Below are 22481 nucleotides of genomic sequence, written 5' to 3' on the forward strand. Positions count from 1 at the left end.
TCACTTTCTTTTATGTGCTACCTCCAGTTGTCTTTCGTGGATGAAAGGATGTGAGAAAAGTGGATGGAAGGATGGAGAAATATAATTTTGGTTCTATGAACCCCATCCATAATATTAAAAATGGTGGCTAGCCATAAGGTAAATCATAGAAGATAGATTTCTGAATAGATAGCTGTGAGCAGTGTCAGATTGGGGTGCTAAGGGCCCACCAGTAATATTAACTCTGGGGTTCACTGTTCAGCTAAATGTAAATATTACGTTACCTTTATTCACAAATTTACCTATGCTTCTGCATGATAATAAACTGGGTATTTTGTTGATTGAATGATGAGATTCTGCTTTTATCTGCAAATAGTTAAACAATTGAATTGTAACAGATAGTGCTCATATAGGTGGAGTGGGGGCCCATTCCTTGTAGAGGGGGCCACTGGGGGATTCACCCTTTTCCATGTGGACCAGTTTGAGTCTGGATGTGATATAGATAGACACTGGGGCAGACACTGACAGTGAAGGGCCCCTGTGCAATACTTGTATCCAACCCTCCCTCTGTGAAGTCCCACATGCATGAACACTTACACATTTACATGCAATATAAATGTTTAGGTCTTTAGGCAGAGAAAATCCTCCTATACTTAGCAATGCTGCCTGGGGCTCATTGCTAAAGATTCTCTGTTCTAGAAGTCCTGAGTTTACTGAGCACAAACAGAAATTAGGGTACCCCTCCCTAATCTACTCGGGAGGAAACAGAAGGACTGCAGTAGCTTCCTGAGTGAGAAACATGCAGTGGGACCAACGTAAGTATTGCCAAAGATCTTCCTTGCAGCCCCACTCTACAACAGGCCCCTGATGAGCTGAATCGGCTGCATGTGAGTCATATCCGAGCCTGGATAGATAGAAACATACAGTATATTAGATCATGAAAATTAGTTATTCCCATCTAAAAAATAGATTGGTATATCTCTCTAAAGAATTTCACCTCTAGGACCCCCATCAATTCTAGTAGTACTTCAGTCCCTTTGCTATTTTTCACTATTTTTTTATGCAAATGAATTGGGGCCAGGCAGCAGTTCACTGCATAGCAGGAGGCAATCATTCGGTCCCATCATGCACATGATTGGTGGGGGTCCTAGAGGTCAAACCCTTACTAACCATAAAGTGAATGCATATCCCAGTTATAGTAGCGCTATTTTTTATTTTCATACCATTGTAGTTCTAATATACGATATGTAATATTACATCTTGCACTCTAACTTTTGAATATTTTAATTCCTCCAGATATGCTTTCTTGCACATTTTCCATGCTTTAATAGCTCAATCATTTATGTTGGCAACAGGAGATATATCACAGGTTCAGTTTATGTCTTATAATCATTTCCTTCACCCTGGTTCTTCAAACAAACTCTGTAAATGTGAGATGAATCGCTCTTACCCTCACTATCAACACCGTGTACTATGTTTAGATTGTGCCACATTCTGAAGGATTTAGAATCTAAACATGAAGTGGGACAGCGGGCCATTATTACCAGCCATAACCATGGAAACTTCCTTCATTTAGTACAGCAGCCAGCGTTCAATAGGAATAACAGATCTATCGGATAGATAGATGGATAGATAGATAGATAGATAGATAGATAGATAGATAGATAGATAGATAGATAGATAGATAGAAGGATAGATAGATGGATGGAAGGATAGATAGATCAGGGATAGGGGAATAGATAGATAGATAGATAGATTTATAGATAGATAGATAATTGATAGATAATAATAGTTGGATATACAGACAAAAGAGTGAAAGTTTGCCAGATAGAAAGGTAGATAGATTGATCGTTCAATCGATCCATAAATAGTTTGATTTTTTCGCTGTTTACAACATTACAGATCCTTCTTTTTTCTCAAAATCTGCTGTTAGGCGTGAGCTAGCACACCCGTAGGGTATATTCGTCTCTGCAAGAGAAATTGACGTTCCGCGGTCTTGAAAGACGCGCCACATGTCAGTGTCCACTTGTGATCCACAGGCGCACATACACACAAAGTGGACATGGGATTTCTAGAAATCCCATCCACTATGCAGTAACATCTGGCTGCTGCGGGTTTGACATTGCATAAATACACAGCGTCAATCCCGCAGCAATTCCTGATCGTGGGCGCATGTACCCTAATGGTCAACATTTTCAGTCATAAATGGTGCGTTAGGCAGACATTCCTTTAATGTCTATGGCCATCTTTAGTTTTTGTACCTTAGATAATTGTATGGTACCGCGCATTCTACAACCCATACTACTAGTAGACTACTGTGAGAGCAGCAGAATTGTGAACGCCGCTCTGAAGTTTAACAAAGGTTGTAACTGTGGATCGCAACAACTAAAGCAATATATTTGCTGATTAAGTCAACTTTTGTAGACGAACATAGATTTATTTTATATGGAAACCACAAAATTATCTGCGGTGCAGGTTTCCATACTTGAAATCCCAGCTATGTTTTGTGCACTCATAGTCTTCTCCTTTCTTCTACTTACAGAAAAAGTTGTTTTGAAGCCAAATGATATATCTGTGTTTACAACTCTCACGGTGAATGGACGGCTCTTCGCTTGTCCTCGAGATCAGTTTGATTCATTGGTACGCTTTTTTATAATGATGTCGGGATATTCCCATTTTATGGTCATCATTTTGTATGTATATTGTATTTATTGACATATAGACATCAAATTTTGGTTATTGGATCTTGCCAATGGTATAATGTCATTGCGGGCTGCCAGGTCTACCACAATGGCTTAAAAAGAAGTCAAAGGCATCTAATAACATGTCTAGTGAGCATGGTAATTGAGGGGGATGTGTCACTTCCTCCTACATGGACAATTTTTGTAAGCTGCTGAATATGTTCCTGTCCTCGTCATCATTTTCTAGACTCAAATAGTGCTGTGAACGACCATAGCAATATAGAACTTTGATTTGGTTAATTTGTTGCTTATCAATCGTGTTCATTCTTTGTCACATAGACCCCGCTTCCAGAACAGGAAGGTCCATCCACCGGAACAATGTCAACATTTGAGCTTATGAGTTCGAAGGACTTAGCTTACCAGATGACCATCCATGACTGGGACCTCTTCAACTGTGTTCATGAGGTGTGCCGATTGTGTTCATGGATTCAGTATTTTAGTATTATAACCACTACTTCAGAAAAATATACCAGATATCTTTGAAAATTAATAAAATGGTGGATATTTCTAATATCATTGCTTGAATTTCCAATTATCCCATTTTAAGATTCCTCTCTACTGGGTAGCTGATACTTTTTAGATCGATGTTGGGCACTGGTGTAACTTGAAGCTTGTGGGCCTCAATTCAAAATCTCCAACAGGCTGCCCCAACTATCATGGGTCTTCATTAATTTGATCTTGTCCTTTGGATCAAAGGGACCTTTTGGGCTCCAGGGCTTGGAAACAACAGCAAGTAGATAATGCAAGCGCAACAAGTCGTTCCCAGTCAGTCCTGAAGCAACGACAAAAAGATAGGTCTCACAAGTTATACGTACTTCCAGGTGATCAGTTGGAGACCCATGGGTGAGACCCAGATCATCCCATCAGTTATGTCACATCCAGTGGATAGGTGATAGGTTATGTAGCCCAGAATGTCCCTTAAACTTACAAGTATGTGTAGGTGCATATAAATAAAAAAAAATCACATGTAGTAATTGGAAAACAACAGGATTATATAAGAGGATTTTTAAGGCACAATTAGGCCTAAAACGAGGATAAAGATTAAAAGGAAGTTCTTCCCCCCAAACAACTTGTTATTCTTCTCTAGTGGCTAGATTGTACATGGGACAGATTGTATGAATACCTGATCAAATTTATCAAGAGTAGCACTTGTAAGAAATAAAGTAGAGATGTGCGAATCATTTCGCACTACCCTTTTTCAGTAGTCAGTAGTCTGTAGTCCGTGTCCATCAGATAGGAGCCCTGTGAACCGCCCCATAATCTGCAAGTGCGTCACACCGCAACAAGGACGTCGCGCCAGGTCAGCTTATCAGAAGAGGCATCTCTTTTGGCAGATAGGTGGAGGTTTGCAAGGCTCCCGTCCGGCAGGCCCAAACTACTGACACGGCCTCTGTTACTGCACATCAATTTGCTCCTCTCTAGTATAAAAAGCAATTTATAAAAATGTCAGTAGAGTAACATTTTAAATACAACCAAGGCAAAGCAAATAGAATTGAGTTTGCTCAAGTATGAGCCATGAAGATAGGTCCTAGTTCCTCAATGCTGCCATATTATGCTTCTCTCCACTTACATATTACTGCTACCTATAGTTCCTGTGATCACATCCCGTGTTCCCCTACTACAATATTCCAGCTATTATCATTCCAGTTTTCTGCCACTTTATAAGATTGAAATTTTCTTTTAAGCTTTTCTATATAAGGGGGAATTAATATCCATTGAGAATCACTGTATTTAACCATTTCCTCCCTGCAGCTGGAGCTCATCTTTCACACCTTAGGAAGGCACAATTTTAAAAAAACCACAGCCAATTTGGACCTCTTTCTGAGACGTTTCAATGAAATCCAATTTTGGGTTGTGACTGAAATTTGCCTGTGCCCTCAGCTCAGCAAGCGTGTGCAACTCCTGAAGAAATTTATTAAAATTGCAGCCCAGTAAGTACTTTTTTATGGCAATTTCCAAAAGGGTATGGAGACAAAAAAAAAATATCTTGGTGGTATTTCTACATTCTAAATGGATTTTACTTTCTTGTGCATTACAGACATTTACGACTTATTATTTTCTGTACTCTAGAAATACTTTTTTAATAAAGGTAGAATGCAAAGTGATTTTTTTTTTCCCCAAATGCCTCTAGAAAATTGTTTCTGTTTAGATGGAGGACTGACTGCATATCCACAGTAGGGCATCAGCATGACCCCTGACAGCCCGGTACTGCTCTCCTATGGCTTGTCTATTTAAGCCCGCTGGTTAGCAGGCTGCTTTTTTCCTCTCAAAATCCTTTTTTTCCCTTTCAGCAATTGCATTTAAAAAAAAAAAATGCCAAAGGTGTTTTTCTTTTACCATTTATAGTCTCAAAAAGCAGCGGGGCACTGAAACGAAACAAAAATCCTTTAAAGGCATAAATTTTAAAATGTGTTCGCGTTCCTCAGCGGGATCCAGGAAAATACTTAATTACGACCAATTAAAAATATAACAATCTCCAAAAGACAATGGAATTCAGAAAAAAAAATCCTTAAACAGAAATTTGAAGGTGTGCAGCAAACAAAAAGACAGAGCGCTAAGTGCAGCAGCCCAGTAAGTCTGGCTAAAGTCGGGTTTTTATCCTTCTAATGTGGTTAATTTACTCTTAAAAAGAAGGCAACTGTTTACTTTTATTTTACTAGACCTTACGAGGGGCTAAAAATAAAAAAGGCTAAATGTTCCTTTTAGTGCTGGGGACTCCCACCGAGAGTGCCAAAGCACAAATTTAAGGAGACAAAAAGCCGAGTTGGCATAGATCAACCCCTATTTCAACATTGATTCTCTTAATACGACCTCACATGGGATTTCTTTTACAAGCTAGGTCATAATTCACAGGAGCATGCTCCGCTTTAGTTCAAAGAAGAGGATATAAATATATTTTTTCATGCATGTGTCCATTGTGCCAGACATTTTCATTAAAATATGCCTCATACCATTATATATATAATATAGTGCCTTGAAAAAGTATTCATACCCCGTTAAGTTTTCCCGTTTTGTCACTTTAAAACCACAAACATAAATGTCTTTGGTTTTTTTTTGTTTGTTTTTTTGGAGGGGGGGGGGGATATTATGTGACATACCAACACAGAGTAACAAGTATTTCTTCGAAATGATACATGGTTTTGTAAATATTTTTAAAATATAAATCTGAACATTGTAATGTGCATTTGTATTCAGCCCCCCATGTCAATACTTTGAAGAACCAACTTTCGCAGCAATTACTGCTGCAAGTCTTTTAGGGTCTGTGTCTACCAGTTTTCATATCTAGAGGCTGAAAGTTTTGCCCATTCTACTCCACAAACTAGCTCTAGATTGGATGGAGGTGTCCGTGAACAGCAATTTTCAAGTCTTACCATAGATTCTCAATGGGATTTTGGTCTGGGATGTGACTGGGCCTTTCACATACAGGAGAATGCTTTGATATAAACAATTGCATTGTGGCTCTGGCAGTATGATTAGGGTCATTGTCTTGCTAGAAGGTGAACCTACACCCCAGTCTCAAGTGTTTTGCAACCTCTAACAGGTTTTCCTCCTTGGTTGCACTGTATTTAGGGCCATCCCTCTTCCCATCAACTCTGACCTGCTTCCCTGTCCCTGTTGAAGAAAAGCTTCCCCACACCATGATGCGGTCACCACCATGTGTGACAATGGGGATGGTGTTTTCAGGTTTATATGTAGTGATAGTTTTCCGCCACACATTGCATTTAGCCTAAAAAGTTCTACTTTAGTCTCATCTGACCAGAGCACCTTCTTCCACATGCTAGCTGTGTTCCCTACTTGCCTTTTTGCAAACTGCAAGTGGGACTTCTTATGTCTTACTTTCAAAATTGACCTTCTTCTTGCCACTCTTCCGTAAAGGCCCGATTTGTGGAGTTTGCTACTAATATTTGTCCTGTGGACTGATTGTCGCACCTGAGCTGAGGGTCTCTGCAGCTCCTCCAGAGTGACCATGGGCCTCGTGGCTGTTTTTCTAATTAGTACTCTCCTTGCATTGATGTCAGTTTAGGTGGACAGCCATGTTTACGTAGGTTTGCAGTTGTGCCGTACTCCTTCCATTTTGTGGATGACGGACTGAATAGTGCTCCGTGAAATGTTCAGCACTTGGGCTATTATTTTATAAATTAACCCTGCCTTATTCTTCGCCACAACTTTATCCCTGACCTGTCTGGTGTGTTCCTTGGTTGCTATGATGCTTTTTGATCCTAATATTCTCAAACAAACCTCTGAGGTCTTCACAGAATAGCTGTAGTTATACCGAGAATAAATTACACACAGGTGGACTCGAGTTACTTATTATGTGACTTCTGGAGACAATTGGTCACCTCTTTCTGCTCCACAATGTGGCTTTTTCATTTTTTTTAATGAATTATGCTTTTAACTTTCTTCTTTACATTGGTCCCTGTCATTGTTTGACTTAAACAAACTTTGTCCTGTGCTACTTTCTGCCTCAATTTTAAAAAAATAAAATGTCTGTCTATTTTATTTATTTTTTCTTTTATTAGTCATTATTTATTGTAATTGCAGTGCAGCATTTGGAGGACCTCTCCAATGTTGGATTCTGCAAGCTACACATCTAATTTTTGATAAACTTCCAATGTTAAAATTCCGTAACTTTTTTTGTTTCAGTTGCAAGGAGTACAAAAATCTAAACTCATTCTTTGCCATTGTCATGGGGCTGAGTAATGTAGCGGTGAGCCGACTTTCATTAACGTGGGAGGTAAGTACATGTAATCTGTGGCATATTTAGTTTTGGTTTTTTTTGTGGAGAATGGCATGGAGAAAAAAATAATATTAATTCAAATCTTGTGTTATGAACAAAGATATTTTTAAATGAGTATGTGAAACGAAGTTAAGAATGTGGATAATGTCACTAAAATCATGGGAATCAGTGGCTGAGGGAAAGTTTACGTTGTAACTACATCTCAAAGTTCTAGGCTGAGCAGACCTACACCGTACAGGGCATCAGACCAAAACTCTATTCATCGTATAGTGGATTTCCAGGAAGGAATTCAGTTTTTCAGTTAGTACATTCCTCACTTTCATGTGTACCTTGATTTAGAGATACTGTAGATACCTGTGTGCATTGCTGTTACTGCAGATAGGTTTAGTTTCTTTTTGCACTGTAGTTTATTAATCGTTCTGATGTTAAAGGGAACCTGTAACAAAGAAAAGGGTGTTCTGATCTGCAGGTGTTGTAGAGCGGGAGAAGTTGGGCAGAATGATATATTGTTTTTTTAGCACAGATTTTAGACAGCTAAATGGAGTCCAGTAGGCAGTCCTAATCAGTGATGGACAACCTATTGTAGGTTTAAGCATCACAAACAACCTACCGGACTCCTTTGCATTGGAATAGCAGGGATCTAATTGAATAAAACCTGTAACATTATGCTTTTCCAGAAATGTATCCAGTCCCCTCTTAAATTTAAGTAATGAATCACTCATTACAAAATCATACGGCAGAGAGTTCCATAGTCTCACTGCTCTTACAGTAAAGAATCCGCGTCTGTTATTATGCTTAAACCTTTTTTCCTCCAAACATAGAGGATGCCCCCTTGTCCCTGTTTCAGGTCTATGATTAAAAAGATCATCAGAAAGGTCTTTGTACTGTCCCCTCATATATTTATACATTAAAATAAGATCACCCCTTAGTCTTCGTTTTTCCAAACTAAGTAGGTTATTACACTTGGGGCTATCTTGGTATTGCAGACCCCCCAGTCCTCTAATAACCTTGGTCGCTCTTCTCTGCACCCGCTCCAGTTCAGCTATGTCTTTCTTATACACCGGAGACCAGAACTGTGCACAGTATTCTAAGTGTGGTCGTACTAGTGACTTGTATAGAGGTAAAATTATATTCTCCTCATGAGCATCTATGCCTCTTTTAATGCATCCCATTATTTTATTTGCCTTTGTAGCAGCTGCCTGACACTGGCCACTAAATGTGAGTTTGTCATCCACCCATACACCCAGGTCTTTTTCATTGACGGTTTTGCCCAGAGTTTTAGAATTAAGCACATAATTATACATCTTATTACTTCTCCCCAAGTGCATGACCTTACATTTATCCCCATTAAAGCTCATTTGCCATTTATCAGCCCAAGCTTCTAGTTTACATAAATCATCCTGTAATATAAAATTGTCCTCCTCTGTATTGATTACCCTGCAGAGTTTAGTGTCATCTGCAAATATTGAAATTCTACTCTGAATGCCCCCTACAAGGTAATTAATAAATATGTTAAAAAGAAGAGGGCCCAATACTGACCCCTGTGGTACCCCACTGCTAACCGCGACCCAGTCCGAGTGTGCTCCATTAATAACCACCCATTGTTTCCTATCCCTGAGCCAGCTCTCAACCCACTTACACATATTTTCCCCTATCCCCATTATTCTCATTTTATGTATCAACCTTTTGTGTGGCACCGTATCAAAAGCTTTTGAAAAGTCCATATACACTACATTCACTGGGTTCCTTTGGTCCAGTCCGGGACTTACCTCTTCATAGAAGCTGATCAAATTAGTCTGACATGAGCGGTCCCTAGTAAACCCGTGCTGATACTGGGTCATGAGGTTATTCCTCTTCAGATACTCCAGTATAGCAGTATAGCATCTCTTAAAATGCCCTCCAGGATTTTACCCACAGTAAAGGTTAAGCTTACTGGCCTATAATTTCTGAGTTCAGTTTTTGTCCCCTTTTTGAATATTGGCACCAGACCCTGTTATTATCGAGTCTTTAAAGATTAAAAATAATGGTCTATCAATGACTGCACTTAATTCCTGCAGTACTCGGGGGTGTATCCCATCCGGGCCCGGAGATTTGTCAATTTTAGTGATTTTTAGACGCCGCCGCACTTCCTGCTGGGTTAAGCAGGTGACATTTAATGGGGAATTTTTATCACTAGTCATTTTGTCTGCCATGGGATTTTCTTGTGTAAAAACTGATGAAAAAAAGTCAATTAGCATATTGGCCTTTTCCTCATCCTCATCCACCATTTCACCCAGACTATTTTTAAGGGTGCCAACACTATCATTTTTTAGTTTCTTACTATTTATGTAGTTAAAGCATATTTTACTCTCTCTGGCAATGAGTCTCTCTGTCTCAATCTTTGCTTTTTACATAATTTATTTAATTTTTTGTATTTATTTAATGCCTCCTCACTACCTACTTCCTTTAATTCTCTAAATGCTTTCTTTTTGTCACTTATTGCGCCCCTTACAGCTCTATTTAGCCATATTGGTTTCCTCCTATTCCTAGTATGTTTATTCCCATACGGTATATACTGTGCACAGGTCCTATCCAGGATGCTAATAAACGTCTCCCATTTTCTTTGTGTATTTTTGTGTCTCAGGATATCGTCCCCGTTAATTGCACCAAGATCCTCTCTCATCCGTTGGAAATTTGCCCTCCTGATGTTTAGTGTCCTTGTAACCCCTCTATTACACATCTTTTTAAAGGATACATGAAAACGTATTATTTTGTGATCGCTATTTCCCAAGTAACCCCCAACCCTTATATTTGATATGCAGTCTGGCCTGTTGGTTAATATTAAGTCTAGCAGTGCCCCCCCCTAGTCAGACCCTGTAATAAGGCAGCACCCCCCATAGGCAGACCCTATAATAAGGCAGCAACCCCATAGTGAGGCCCTGTAATAAGGCAGCACCCCTATAGTCAGACCTTGTAATGAGGCAGCACCCCTATAGTCAGACTCTGTAATAAGGCAGCACCCCTATAGGCAGACCCTGTAATAAGGCAGCACCCCCACAGGCATACCCTGTAATAAGGCAGCACCACTATAGTCAGACCCTGTAATAAGGCAGCCCCCCCCATAGTCAGACCCTATAATAAGGCGGCAGATCCCCATAGGCAGACCCTGTAATAAGGCGGCAGCACCCATTAAAAAATAAATAAATACTCACCTCTCTTCTTCCTGGTTCCTACGCTGCTCCCGCTGATCTCCTGATCGATTTTCCCTGCTCTGCCGCAGAAAGTAACTGTATCGGCGTGCTAATACCCGGGTGGGCCCCCTCAGTGCACCGCGCCCGGGGCGCCCACACCCTCTGCCCCCCCCCCCCCACCCTCCCCCCGGTAGCTACGCTAGTACAGTCTTCCTGGAACATTTATTAGTTCACATCCCAGCCCACATATGTTTGATAATATCAATTAATTCCATTTATTTATAACCTATTAGGGAATTTTGCATTATTAGAGAAGTGACCTCAATTCACAATTTTTACCTCTTGACCTCTTGACCATAATGAAAACTTAAAAATAGTCTTTCTACATTTATAGGACCGTTCCTTATTGATTTGAATGGGAATTGTGCAATACTTGATTTTTCCCGTGATGGGACTGGAGGGAAACTGAACCCTTATAGACAGGTTTCCTCACAGATTATATCTGATCACGAGAGGTCCCAGTAGGGGGGTCAATTTTTGATCAGCTCATTGCCAAGGGACTATTCTAATAGGAAGGGCTTGCCTATAAAGTGATGAACCTCAGAATATTTTAGGAAAAGTCACAGTTTTACTGTGACACTCTATCTGTCACATTGTAGATTATGTCAGCACAAATTTTATTCAAAGGTATTAATTTAGTACTAAACTGATAAAGTCAGCACATGCAGTCACCTGCTTATTACCTATGAAGAGAGGTCACAGTACAGCAAAAGCGTTCTCTCTGGACGACGCAGATCCTACTTATTAAATCGAGCGCCTGCTACTTATCAAAGATCGTTATATCTAAAGTCACATTTTCTGTGGATATCCCCATTAATAGATCTAGTTAAACTTTTGCAATAGGCTAAAGTGTGTGGAAAATAAGAGAATGAATATCTGCAGTTTTATCTCTTCAGAACTGTGCTTCTTACCGGCAAGAACATCCGGTAGGCTGAACTTAGACACCCCAGCTCTTGATATTCTTCTCATCTGCATGAAAACAGCTTTTATAATTGATTCCTTGCAGAATAATATGAACAGAATCCGATTTGCTTGCCTGTCATTTTTATCTTCCCCCTAGTTCTGAGATGCCATATTTTCCTGGATCTGCTCTCTAATCATTTGCACTAGTTTTCATTCCCCAATTATTGCTGACAATTTAGATGGGAAAATGTTTACGGATCGCACTGATTGTTGCTCATAAGTCATAATGCCAATGTGATTAGTATTTCAATGTTTTCACAGTTGGCTTGTGAATATTACAATGCAATTACCATTGACAGATGCATGCGCATAAAGAATGCTATTTTTTTTTCTTCTGCACTTGGCAAATCAGAAAATAATAATTGTGTTTTGTTTATGGCACAAGTTAGTTACAGCAACAAGGTTACAAATATCAATATTAACCGTACACTAACTGCGCCAATTTATCTCGGCTGGGAGGAAGAGTGTTTCAGTCGCGTGCAAAGTTTATTATCATGAACGTATTAACATCTTATGAAGCGGAGAGCCCAAATGTCCCCTCTGGCATAAAGAGCCATGGTAAATAGAGGAAACCTACAAATGGGGCTGTCATACCTTGATGCCAGCAGGCTATGCATTTCGGTAGTAAACACTTATGCAGGATGAACAAGAGTGTCTTTGCGCAGACATACCCAATAGATTTGCTAACAAAGAGAATAAATATTTCTATATATCTGCTATAGGCAGGGCTGGATTTCCCATAGGGCAAGATAGACTTCAAACGACACTGGAACCAATCTATGTTTCTAAGTTCCTTTCTCATCATATTGATGACCAAACATTGGGATGGGTTATTAATATCCTTAGGATAGGTCATCAACATCATATCAGAGAGGGTCCGACACCATCACCGATCAGCTTTTATTAGTTCTGAAGGCTGATCACTGCACATCGACACCTATTCAAGAGACTGTCAGATCTAACCACCTTAGGATGGTCATCAGTAAGATATGACTGGACATCCCCTTTAATAAGCAGTTTTAAATGACCTCTTGGCTCAAGATATCCTAAGATTAGTGGTAATGTATAACCATCCTTTAAAAAAATAGTTTTAAAGTTTGCATTACTTATAACCAGGGCTGTGGATTCGGTAAGCCAAACCTTCGACTCCGACTCCTCAATTCCCATGACTCCAACTCCACCAAAATGGGCTCCGACTCCACGACTCCAACTCAACAGCCCTGACAGGGCTGTGGAGTCTGTAAGCCAAACCTTCGACTCCGACTCCTCAATTCCCATGACTCTGACTCCACCAAAATGGACTCCGACTCCACGACTCCAACTCAACAGCCCTGACAGGGCTGTGGAGTCTGTAAGCCAAACCTTCGACTCCGACTCCTCAATTCCCATGACTCTGACTCCACCAAAATGGACTCCGACTCCACGACTCCGACTCAACAGCCCTGCCATGGCTGTGGAGTCTGTAAGCCAAACCTTCGACTCCTCAATTTCCATGACACCGACTGCACCAAAATGGGCTCTGACTCCACAGCCCTGCTTATAAAGCGTGTGACTGATTTACACAAAGGTTTTTTGCTTCAAAGCTGGTCATCCGGTACCACTGGTTTGGGGATATCTCAAGCCAAGATGAAAGCTACCTACACAGTGTAACCTCTTAGAAACGATCACCCAAAATTTAATTGAAAACTTACAGCGTCAGTCTAGGCATTGTTGTTCTTATACAGGCAATGCAATACACTTGTGTGAATCCATCCTAATTTTTAGAGAAATTAATTTGTACTTTGGGTTTGATTTATTATTTTGCACTATTGTTTTAACGCCCAAAGCAGCACAGAGTTCTTTAGTGAGAATGCTATAGTGTGAAATGTACCACCGCTAGGGCATTTCAGTGATAGACTAACACAACCGAAATCCAACAGACCCTCCAGTGGCCCAGTGGGTCACACTGAAATCGAGCCGATGATTTCCAGCAAAATACACAAGGGTCTATTATTTAATGCAAGAAGAATTGCTGATATTGTGTAACTTTCCAAAGTGACGCTGAGGTTTATTTTGGATGTCATTACTGGAGTGAATTCAGCATGTCATATATAGTGGCTGGTATTACAGCTCAGCCTCATTCAGTTAAATGAGGGTGACATACAATATCTTATGCTAGGGGTCCCCAAACTTCAGCTCGGGAGACACATGTGGTTCACAGTCCCATGAATTGTGGCTCGCGGCTGTCTGCCAGCTCTTGGTCTAGCAAACAGATATGAAGGTCACATCTCAAAATGGTGAATTTAGTGAGTCGCCCTGCACAGAAGAGCAGATCTGCATACATATATACTGGTCTTAGGGGCTTAGAGACAATTTAAGTATGTTACGCTGGAGACAGGATGATACTACCTGTCAGAGGATGTGCTTGAAGCTAAATGCGGCAGTGTGATGGGAATGCAAGATGAGAGAATACTGAATGGGGATATTGTGGGAACCCCTGGATCTTGGTATACTGCTTTAGGGTGATTTCTGTGGAAAAGCTTTGATCATCATTATACCCGTAATGGGGGCTTTGGTTGGCACTACTGTAAGGGGGGAGCAAGATCTGGATGTAGCACGCGACCCACTCTCAGAGCTGAATGTGGCTCTCAAGGTCAGAAAAGTTTGGGACCTCTGTCTTACACATACTATGCTCAAAAGGGGCATTGTTTTTGGTGGGAAAAAAATTGTGCACCTTGTAAATACTGTTAAATTTTGAATTTCAGAAACTTCCAAGCAAGTTCAAGAAGATCTATGCCGAATTTGAAAATTTAATGGTGAGTATTGTATGTACCATTCACTCTTGGCTTTGGATTTCAAAACTTGCATCTAAAAGTCCAAACTTGTCAACACGTCCATACTCTTGACCCACTAAAGATGATTAGTGATGATTATTAGGACACTTGAACTATATCCATGGGCAAAATACATAAATCCTTTATTTTCACAGATCTGATGTAAATGTCAAGTAGATCTTTAACAATGCTTCTATATTTTCAAGGATCCTTCTCGAAATCACCGAGCTTACAGGCTGACTATAGCTAAGTTGGAACCGCCAATCATTCCTTTCACACCGCTACTCATTAAAGGTAATTTTCTATCTTAATGTGAGAGGTATTGCAGCAATATGGCGGATAGGTGTCTCTGTATGTCATAAATTTGGCAACCAGTTAGTTTTTTTCAAGAGAAAAATCTCTTTATGTTTCTGTCTTTCTCCATCTTTCTATCTCTCTGTCTATTATCTGATGTCTAGCTTTTTTTTCTTTTTATACTTGAACAGAGTTTAGTAGAAACTTTCATTCTTTCGAGTAAAAAGTTTTGTATTCTTCTTTCCTCTTGACCATTTCTTATTTTTTCATTTTTTACAGACATGACTTTTACTCATGAGGGAAATAAAACTTTTATTGACCATCTGATAAACTTTGAGAAAATGGTAAGTTATTTTTTTGTTGTTTCTGTGTGGGTAATCTCAAATATATTCAGTGTCCACAGGAAGGTGGATTGTGTTATTCTTGATAAACTAAATCAATTGTAACATATGCCACCCGGGAGATTAACAATAAACAGCTTACTCTAAGTACAGCAATATCAAGTATTTATTCCGAGATATTTGTCCTCTCCCATCTGTGAGCCGTTCTCATTTGTAATGCTAAATCACAGTTTAAGTAAAGTCATTATGTAAATTAATTCTAATTGAAATATTTAACTTTAAACATGTATTTAACCTCTTTGGCTCATTAAGCTAAGTAACGTTAGTGCCTTACATAGCTTTGTATGGCAAGTCGTTATGGAATTACTTGTAGAGTTTTAGGACATAAGTTTTCTTTCTTTTGTGTTCTGGGTTTTTGTTTTACCCCCTACAACCAACTGAAAATTCTAATTACCTTACAGCCAGGACTAATCCAGTCTGGAAATCTGTTAAACAGTATTTACTCATGAAGAGTATTTATACAAAAACGCAATCAACATTAGAGGCGATTTTAAAAAAGATTGTTATTTTTTAATCTAAATAATTTCAAAATTCTGTGCTATTAAAGTCTATTTGTACACAGCTCCAAATCGCATATATAGATATAGATTTAAAATATCACATTCTGGCTCTGTGCAGCCGCCACTAGGGGGTGCTTAAGAGTTTACTGTATGCTGCTTATACATTGAACTAAAAGGGGTTGTCCAAGCTTGTGGTTCAAGTCCGCAATCACTTTATGTGACTGCAGACTTGTGAATCTTCAAAGCGCACAGTCTGCCAAGCTGTCAGGATTCTTTGGGAGCTGGTGGGCGCGTGACCGCAAGTATGTGATTTGCATACATGCAGTCACATGATGACTAGACATGAGTGGCCTAGATGACATGATGACTAGACGTGAGGCAATTGGTTGAGGAACGAATAAGTGTGGAGGAGAGAAGAAGGTTTTGGGAGGACAGAAAATTAAGTGAGGCAATATATATCGGGAGCTTAGTTTGGAGATGTATGGAGGAGTCAGGTTATGGATGGATTTGTAGGTCAGGGTTAGTAGTTTGAACTGGATATGATGTGGAATTAGGAGTCACTGAAGGGATTTGCAAAGGGGAGAAGTGGAGGAGTAGCGACGAGAGATATGAACTAGTCAGGCGGCAGAGTTGAGGACAGACTGGAGAGGTGCGAGAGTGTTAAGGAGGCCACAGAGGAGGATGTTGCAGTAGTCGAGGTAGGAGATGATGAGGGCATGCACAAGCATTATAGTAGATTGAGGGTTGAGGAAGGGATGGATTCTGGAAATATTTTTCAGCTGGAGGTGGAGAGAGCTTGTGTGTGCGGTTTGAAGGACAGGGCAGAGTTAAGAGTTACTCCGAGGTAGCAGGTTTCCAATACAGGGGAAAGTGTGATGTCATTTATTGTGATGGATAGATCGGGTAGGGATGAAACGTGACATGCAATAGAAAAAAATCGGCTATAAGCCGCAGCCAGCTCACCAACCAGACCATAGATAATTGAGCATGGAGATTCGTCCAGACCAAGACGCCAAGCAATTGCAGTATACCAAAACGTGGAAACTCCAGCTCCAATAAAATGGCAAAATTCTTTATTAGTCCAACTTCATTAAAACGGACATCCTTACAGAATAAACAGGGCGCAGGTGGTTACATGAATATAGGCAACGCGTTTCGATTCTTATTCATGAAACGTGACATGGAGGAAAGAAAATGAGTTTAGATTTGTTCACATTGAGTTTGAGGAAGCAAGAGGAGAAGGAGGATATGGCTGATAGACAATTTGGGATTCTGGACAGCGGAGAGGTAACTTCTGGGCCAGAGAGGTAGATCTGAGTGCTATCAACGTATAAGTGGTACTGGAATCCATGGGACTTTATGAGTTGTCCCAGGCCAAGGGTATAGATGGAGAAGAGAAGGGGTCCTAGAACAGAGCCTTAAGGAACTCTCAACAGAGAGAGGGTGGGATGAAGAGGTAGTGTGGAAGTCAGAGACGCTAAATGTGCAGTTTGGAAAGGTATGAGGAGATCCAGGATGATAGTGCAAGGTCTTTGATGGCAAAGGAAGGTAGGAAGCAGTGGTCAACTGTGTCAAAGGCAGAGCACAGATCTAGAAGGAGTATAGAGAATTGTCTGTTAGCTTTTGCTGTAAATGAGTTCTTCGTAATTTTGGTCAGGGCATTTTCAGTGGAATGGTGGGCACGGAAGCCAGATTTTAGGTTATAGAAGAGCGAGATAGATGAGAGGTGGGAGGAAAGTTCAGCGTGAACATGGTGCTCAAGGAGTTTGTTATTGAATGGGAGCAGCAATATTGGGCGATAGCTGGACGTAGCGGTCGGGTCAAGGGATGGCTTTTTGAGGATAGGCATAATTGCGGCATGTTTGAAAGTAGAAAAGGGAAGGTACCATAAGTTAGTGATAAGTTGAAGAGATGGGTTAGGGATGGGATAAGTGAGGTTGGGGAGCAGGTGGGATGGGATTGGGTCAAGTGCACAAGTGGTGAGGTGTGATTTGGAGAGAAGATGAGTAAGCTCTCCTTCAGTAATATTTGAGAGGGAGGTTATGAGGGAAGGGTATAGGTTTGGTATACAAAAAAGTTGCGGTGGTTGAACAATAAAGACTTGCCTTATTTGGTCAATCTTATTTTTGAAGTGTGTGGCAAAGTCCTCAGCAGAGATGAGCAAGGTTGGAGGGGGCAGAGAAGGGAGTTAAGTGTTGAATTACTGTTTGTTGAATTACTGTTTGCGGTTGTAGGATAAGAAAGATGCAAGGCTTGTGAAGTAGGCCTGTTTAGCAGAGGTGAGGGAGGATTTGAATGTTTGTGTTGCAAGTTTGAATGCAGTGAAGTCATCTTACAAATGTGCTTTCTTCCACTACCGCTCTGCAACCCTGGACACTTGCTGAAGTTTTTTAGTGGTGTTATTGTGCCAGGGTCGTCTATTGATTTGTCGCACTCTGCCATGCACGAGAGGGGTGACTGAAAAAATAATGCAATTTTCATCTAAAAAAAAATGCACAGATTTGGATGTTGAAAAAACCCTGCTAATCTGAACAGTTGAATTGAATAACATTGGTCAGAGTGCTCTCCGTGTGATATCTGTTATTTCACGGACAGCACTCACACCATAAATATGGTTCTGTGAACCTAGCCTCTAAGTGATGGTATATTGTTGAATATTTCATCACGCCTCCATGTTCACCTCTCACCACAAATTCTACTCAAGCCATGAATTTGACGAGCGGAGTCACCAAACCCTAATGCTTCCTCAACTTAGTCTTCTTTGTCAGAACTGGGAAAAATAGAGTAAAAAACGCCAAAAGTTGCAACAGTCTTTCACCAATAATTTTTTACTTTTTAAAATTGGCGTAAAATCTTGGATGAATCTGGTCCTAACTTTTTTCATTATTTTTTATAACTGCTATGCTGTATCCCTAAAATATGGGACTAGTAGGTTCTATAGTGCTCCATATGGCAAAAAAATATCTCCGATTGTCATTCTCTAGTCTACAAGTCGCTAGTGTTCATCACTTCTCAGCTTCTATCTTAAGGGCATTTACAGGACTGTAAACTTTGTAGTCACGTTACAACCACGACACCAATGAATCTGATTTATCCTTAGTGAGTAAGTGAATATTTATAACAATTATGAGGTCATGTCATAGGCTCTAAGAATTGATGATCCCCTGCTGGATCCCAGCACAAGACTCCATGTAACCGGTGGGAAATTATAAATAGCTGTCTGATACCAACAGCTGCTGGATATTGTAACAAGTAGTTATATAATATATGTTATTATAATTAGCTGTGCGTGGAAAATAGAGCAGAATGAAATTGAAAACGTGTAAGTGAGTAACACTTATATATACTTGTATGTTTCTTTACCTCTTCACATAAAACATTATTTTATCGGTCCTGATTTTGAGCAAAAAGAAGCCAATTTTTTTTAGTTAAAAATGAAAGGTACAATATAGGAAAATATAGTTGATCTAATGACCAAAAGAATAACTCGGGGTTATTTATGATGTGGAAAACCTTTTGCCAGATGACCCAGTACTACGGATCTGTGTTGTACAGAAATCTGTAGGCCCATACTGTACTGCACAAAAAAGAGGTTTTTCCCATAGATTAATATGGAAAAGTCTGGGTTCACATCATGCACATAGCGCCCCTCTTCCCTGGGTAAGGGAAAAGAACAAACGGAGGGCTAACTCAATAGTTAAGGCAAGGGTGGCGGCCTCGCCATCTTCACCTTCAGAAGTATCCCGGGGAATAGGGCGAGGCAGGGCTCCCCCTAGTGGTAGGGATAGGAAAGGAGCCCCTGTTCCTGGGTCACCCAACGGCTGAGTCGTAACACCATCCGTTAGATTGACTCTACGGGACTCATTTATCAAACCTGTCTGAAATTAAAATTTGTCTTTCTTGCTTAAAGGGAATCTATCAGCAGATTTTTGCTATCTAATGTGAGAGCTGAGTGATGTAGGGGCTGAGACACTGATTCCAGCAATGTATCAATTATTGGGCTGTGTGTAGTTTTATAAAAAAAATTCAATGTTTTATTAGTAGGAGATTATCACTACAGGACTAGGTGTTTCATGCCATCTAGTCTTGCTGCTCTATGTAACTCCGCCCCTACTAATGATTAGCAGTTTTCTGTCAATCTACAGATACCAATCAGTGGTGTGGGCGGGGTTATACAGGGCTCAGCATTCAGAGATCTGCTAGATCTGCAGAAGATAAAGCTGTGATTCTATCACAACTGCTACACCCAGTAAACTAGGTGATACATCCCTGGAATCGGGGTCCCTTTGCCTGATTCATGCTGCTATCAGATTGCATACAGTAGCAAAAACCTGGTGACAGATTATCTTTAAAGCAATCAATCACAAAGTAATTTTAATTTCTTAAACGGAACTTGTCAGCTGTCTATCACTCTATACAAGCCTATTCTTGGATTATATGAATGTTCTTTCTGTGCCATACACTTGCGGTATTTCTCAGTGTGAAGAATTAAGTTATTACCTTAAGTTATTAAGTTAAGTTATAAATCTGACTTGTAGTAGCCAGGATGATACTGACCAAATACTTCAATTTTCAAACGTCCATAATATGCAACCTTCGACTCTGTCTGAGCTTTTTTCTGGCCATATCCATTTTTGAAGTTGGAAACAATGAATTCTGCTTCATAATTGAAGCCAATTGGTAAATTAAGGGGCATATCTGAATCCCATTTTTTGGACCTCAGACAAATGCATTTATCACCCATAACCTTTAAAGTCATCCATTTAGTGGACACGTCATGAAAAGCTGTTGAGAATGTCATGACATGTCTGTTAGGCTACTTCACACTTGCGTTGTGTGACGTACGTCGAAATGCGTCGTTTTGGAGAAAAAAACTCATCCTGCAAATTTGCCCGCAGGATGCGTTTTTTTCTCCATAGACTTGCATTAGCCGACGCATTGCGACGTATGGCCACACGTCGCATCCGTCGTGCGACAGATGCATCGTGTTTTGGCAGACCATCGGCACAAAAAAAGTTACATGTAACTTTTTTTGTGCGTCGTGTCCGCCATTTCCGACCGCGCATGCGCGGCTGGAACTCCGCCCCTCCTCCCCGGACATTACAATGGGGCAGCGGATGCGTTGAAAAACTGCATCCGCTGCCCCCGTTGTTCATTTATTTCACAACGTGCTGCGACGGGCCCGTACCGACGCAGGTGTGAAAGTAGCCTTAAATGGATGCCTGTGTTGAATGCCACTGTCAAAAAGTATACGTGTAAAGTACACGCTGTTAAAACTAGGCTTCTGTAGAACTAATTGGGCACTTTTAAACCACCGTTATATATGAGTTTGGAGCAGCTTATACCTTGGGTTGTATCCAGCGCCACTTGCCCGAATATTCTGATGTCATACATAGCCTAATTATGCCTCCATTTTTTCCATAGAGTTATCTATATGTAACCTGTCTCTTTTTTTCAGCGCATGATTGCAAATACAGTAAGAACAATGAGATACTGTCGGAGCATGCCCTTCAGTAAGTTGCATTTTCCATCCAAGTAATTTTGCGTGATTGTAGTGCAAGAGACACAATATTATATGACGCAATTTCCATATTTATCAGAATGACTTCAGAATCTGTCCTGCAGCCACTTTTTCTGTTATATTCATAATTAGCCTGCCATCTTAACGTGATTCGGTGATTGTCTAATGACTGGCTGATCAGACGCAGCGCTGAATGTAAATTATACAAGCACAGACAAGCAAATTACATTTCCAGTTACTGCCTGCAAAGTCAAACCTGTGAATAAATTGAGATGTTGCACATAATCCTATCTTTTATGATATAACTTTACTAGTTTATTATTAGACCATTAAGTTCTTATTACACACAGCCAAAAAAAAAAGCACAAACTCTCATAAATACCCCATCTCAAACAACAAATGTTATTGGAAGAGTTTCGTAAGGTCAGTACAGGAGAGCCAGAGGTAATGGGCATGGATGAGGTATGACTATACTTCTACGTCACTATATGGTCTGGCCTAAAGGTTTCACCAATTGGTCCTGTTGGCGCTCAGCTCTAAAGCATTGAGAAGCTTCTTACACCCACTTACTAATAGTTCCCCTAGTAATCACAAATCCTAAGGATTCCTAATCCTTACGAATAGTTTTCCTCCAGAGTTTAGGTCAAGAGTGGGGAACCTTTTCGATTGGCAAGCTGAAATTTGTCACCATTTTTTTGACCCCCCAGTAACAGTGCAAGCAGAGACATCCAGAGCCACTGGAGCCACAAACCTTCTGTAACAATGGAGGTACATAACCCCAGAGCCACTACAGTCACAGACCCCCAATGCCAGTGGAGCTACTGATCATCCAGAATCACTACAGCCAAAGACCTCCAATAACAGTACATACGCTGACCTCACAGGGTCACTGCAACCACAAATCTCCAACAGTGCAGGAACGAACACCCCGATCCACTGCAGCCACAGACATTCTGTAACAATGGAGGTAGATACAGAGCCTTGCGAAAGTATTCTGCCCCCTGGAACTTTTCAACCTTTTCCCACACATCATGCTTCAAACAGAAATAAACCAAATGTAAATTTTTGTTGAAGAATCAACAACAAGTGGAACACAATTGTGAAGTTGAACGAAATTTATTGGTTATTTTAAATTTGTGTGGAAATTCAAAAACTGAAAAGTGGGGCGTGCAATATTATTATTAACAGTTCAGGAACAGAAACAATAAGGCACCTATCCCAGAGGCACTGTGGCCACATATCAACAGTAACAGTACAGGAATCTACCCCCAGAGCCATAGCAGCCACAGATCAACAGTAAC

The 22481-nt window shown here is 40.4% G+C and overlaps 1 protein-coding gene across 5 annotated transcripts in view; it reads left to right on the forward strand.

The window, feature by feature from the left end:
• Positions 1-22481, forward strand: part of RAPGEF4 (Rap guanine nucleotide exchange factor 4) — a 325014-nt gene that overhangs the window by 297255 nt on the left and 5278 nt on the right. For all 5 annotated transcript variants that reach the window (XM_069733157.1, XM_069733158.1, XM_069733156.1 and 2 more), the window contains 8 exons: positions 2522-2619; positions 3000-3125; positions 4473-4651; positions 7365-7455; positions 14396-14446; positions 14671-14758; positions 15038-15102; positions 21118-21172. In XM_069733157.1, coding sequence (XP_069589258.1) covers positions 2522-2619; positions 3000-3125; positions 4473-4651; positions 7365-7455; positions 14396-14446; positions 14671-14758; positions 15038-15102; positions 21118-21172 — 753 coding nt within the window. The remainder of the gene's footprint in view (positions 1-2521; positions 2620-2999; positions 3126-4472; positions 4652-7364; positions 7456-14395; positions 14447-14670; positions 14759-15037; positions 15103-21117; positions 21173-22481) is intronic.

This window comes from Ranitomeya imitator, chromosome 7 (assembly GCF_032444005.1).
Source record: "Ranitomeya imitator isolate aRanImi1 chromosome 7, aRanImi1.pri, whole genome shotgun sequence".
Taxonomy (NCBI): Eukaryota; Metazoa; Chordata; class Amphibia; order Anura; family Dendrobatidae; genus Ranitomeya; species Ranitomeya imitator.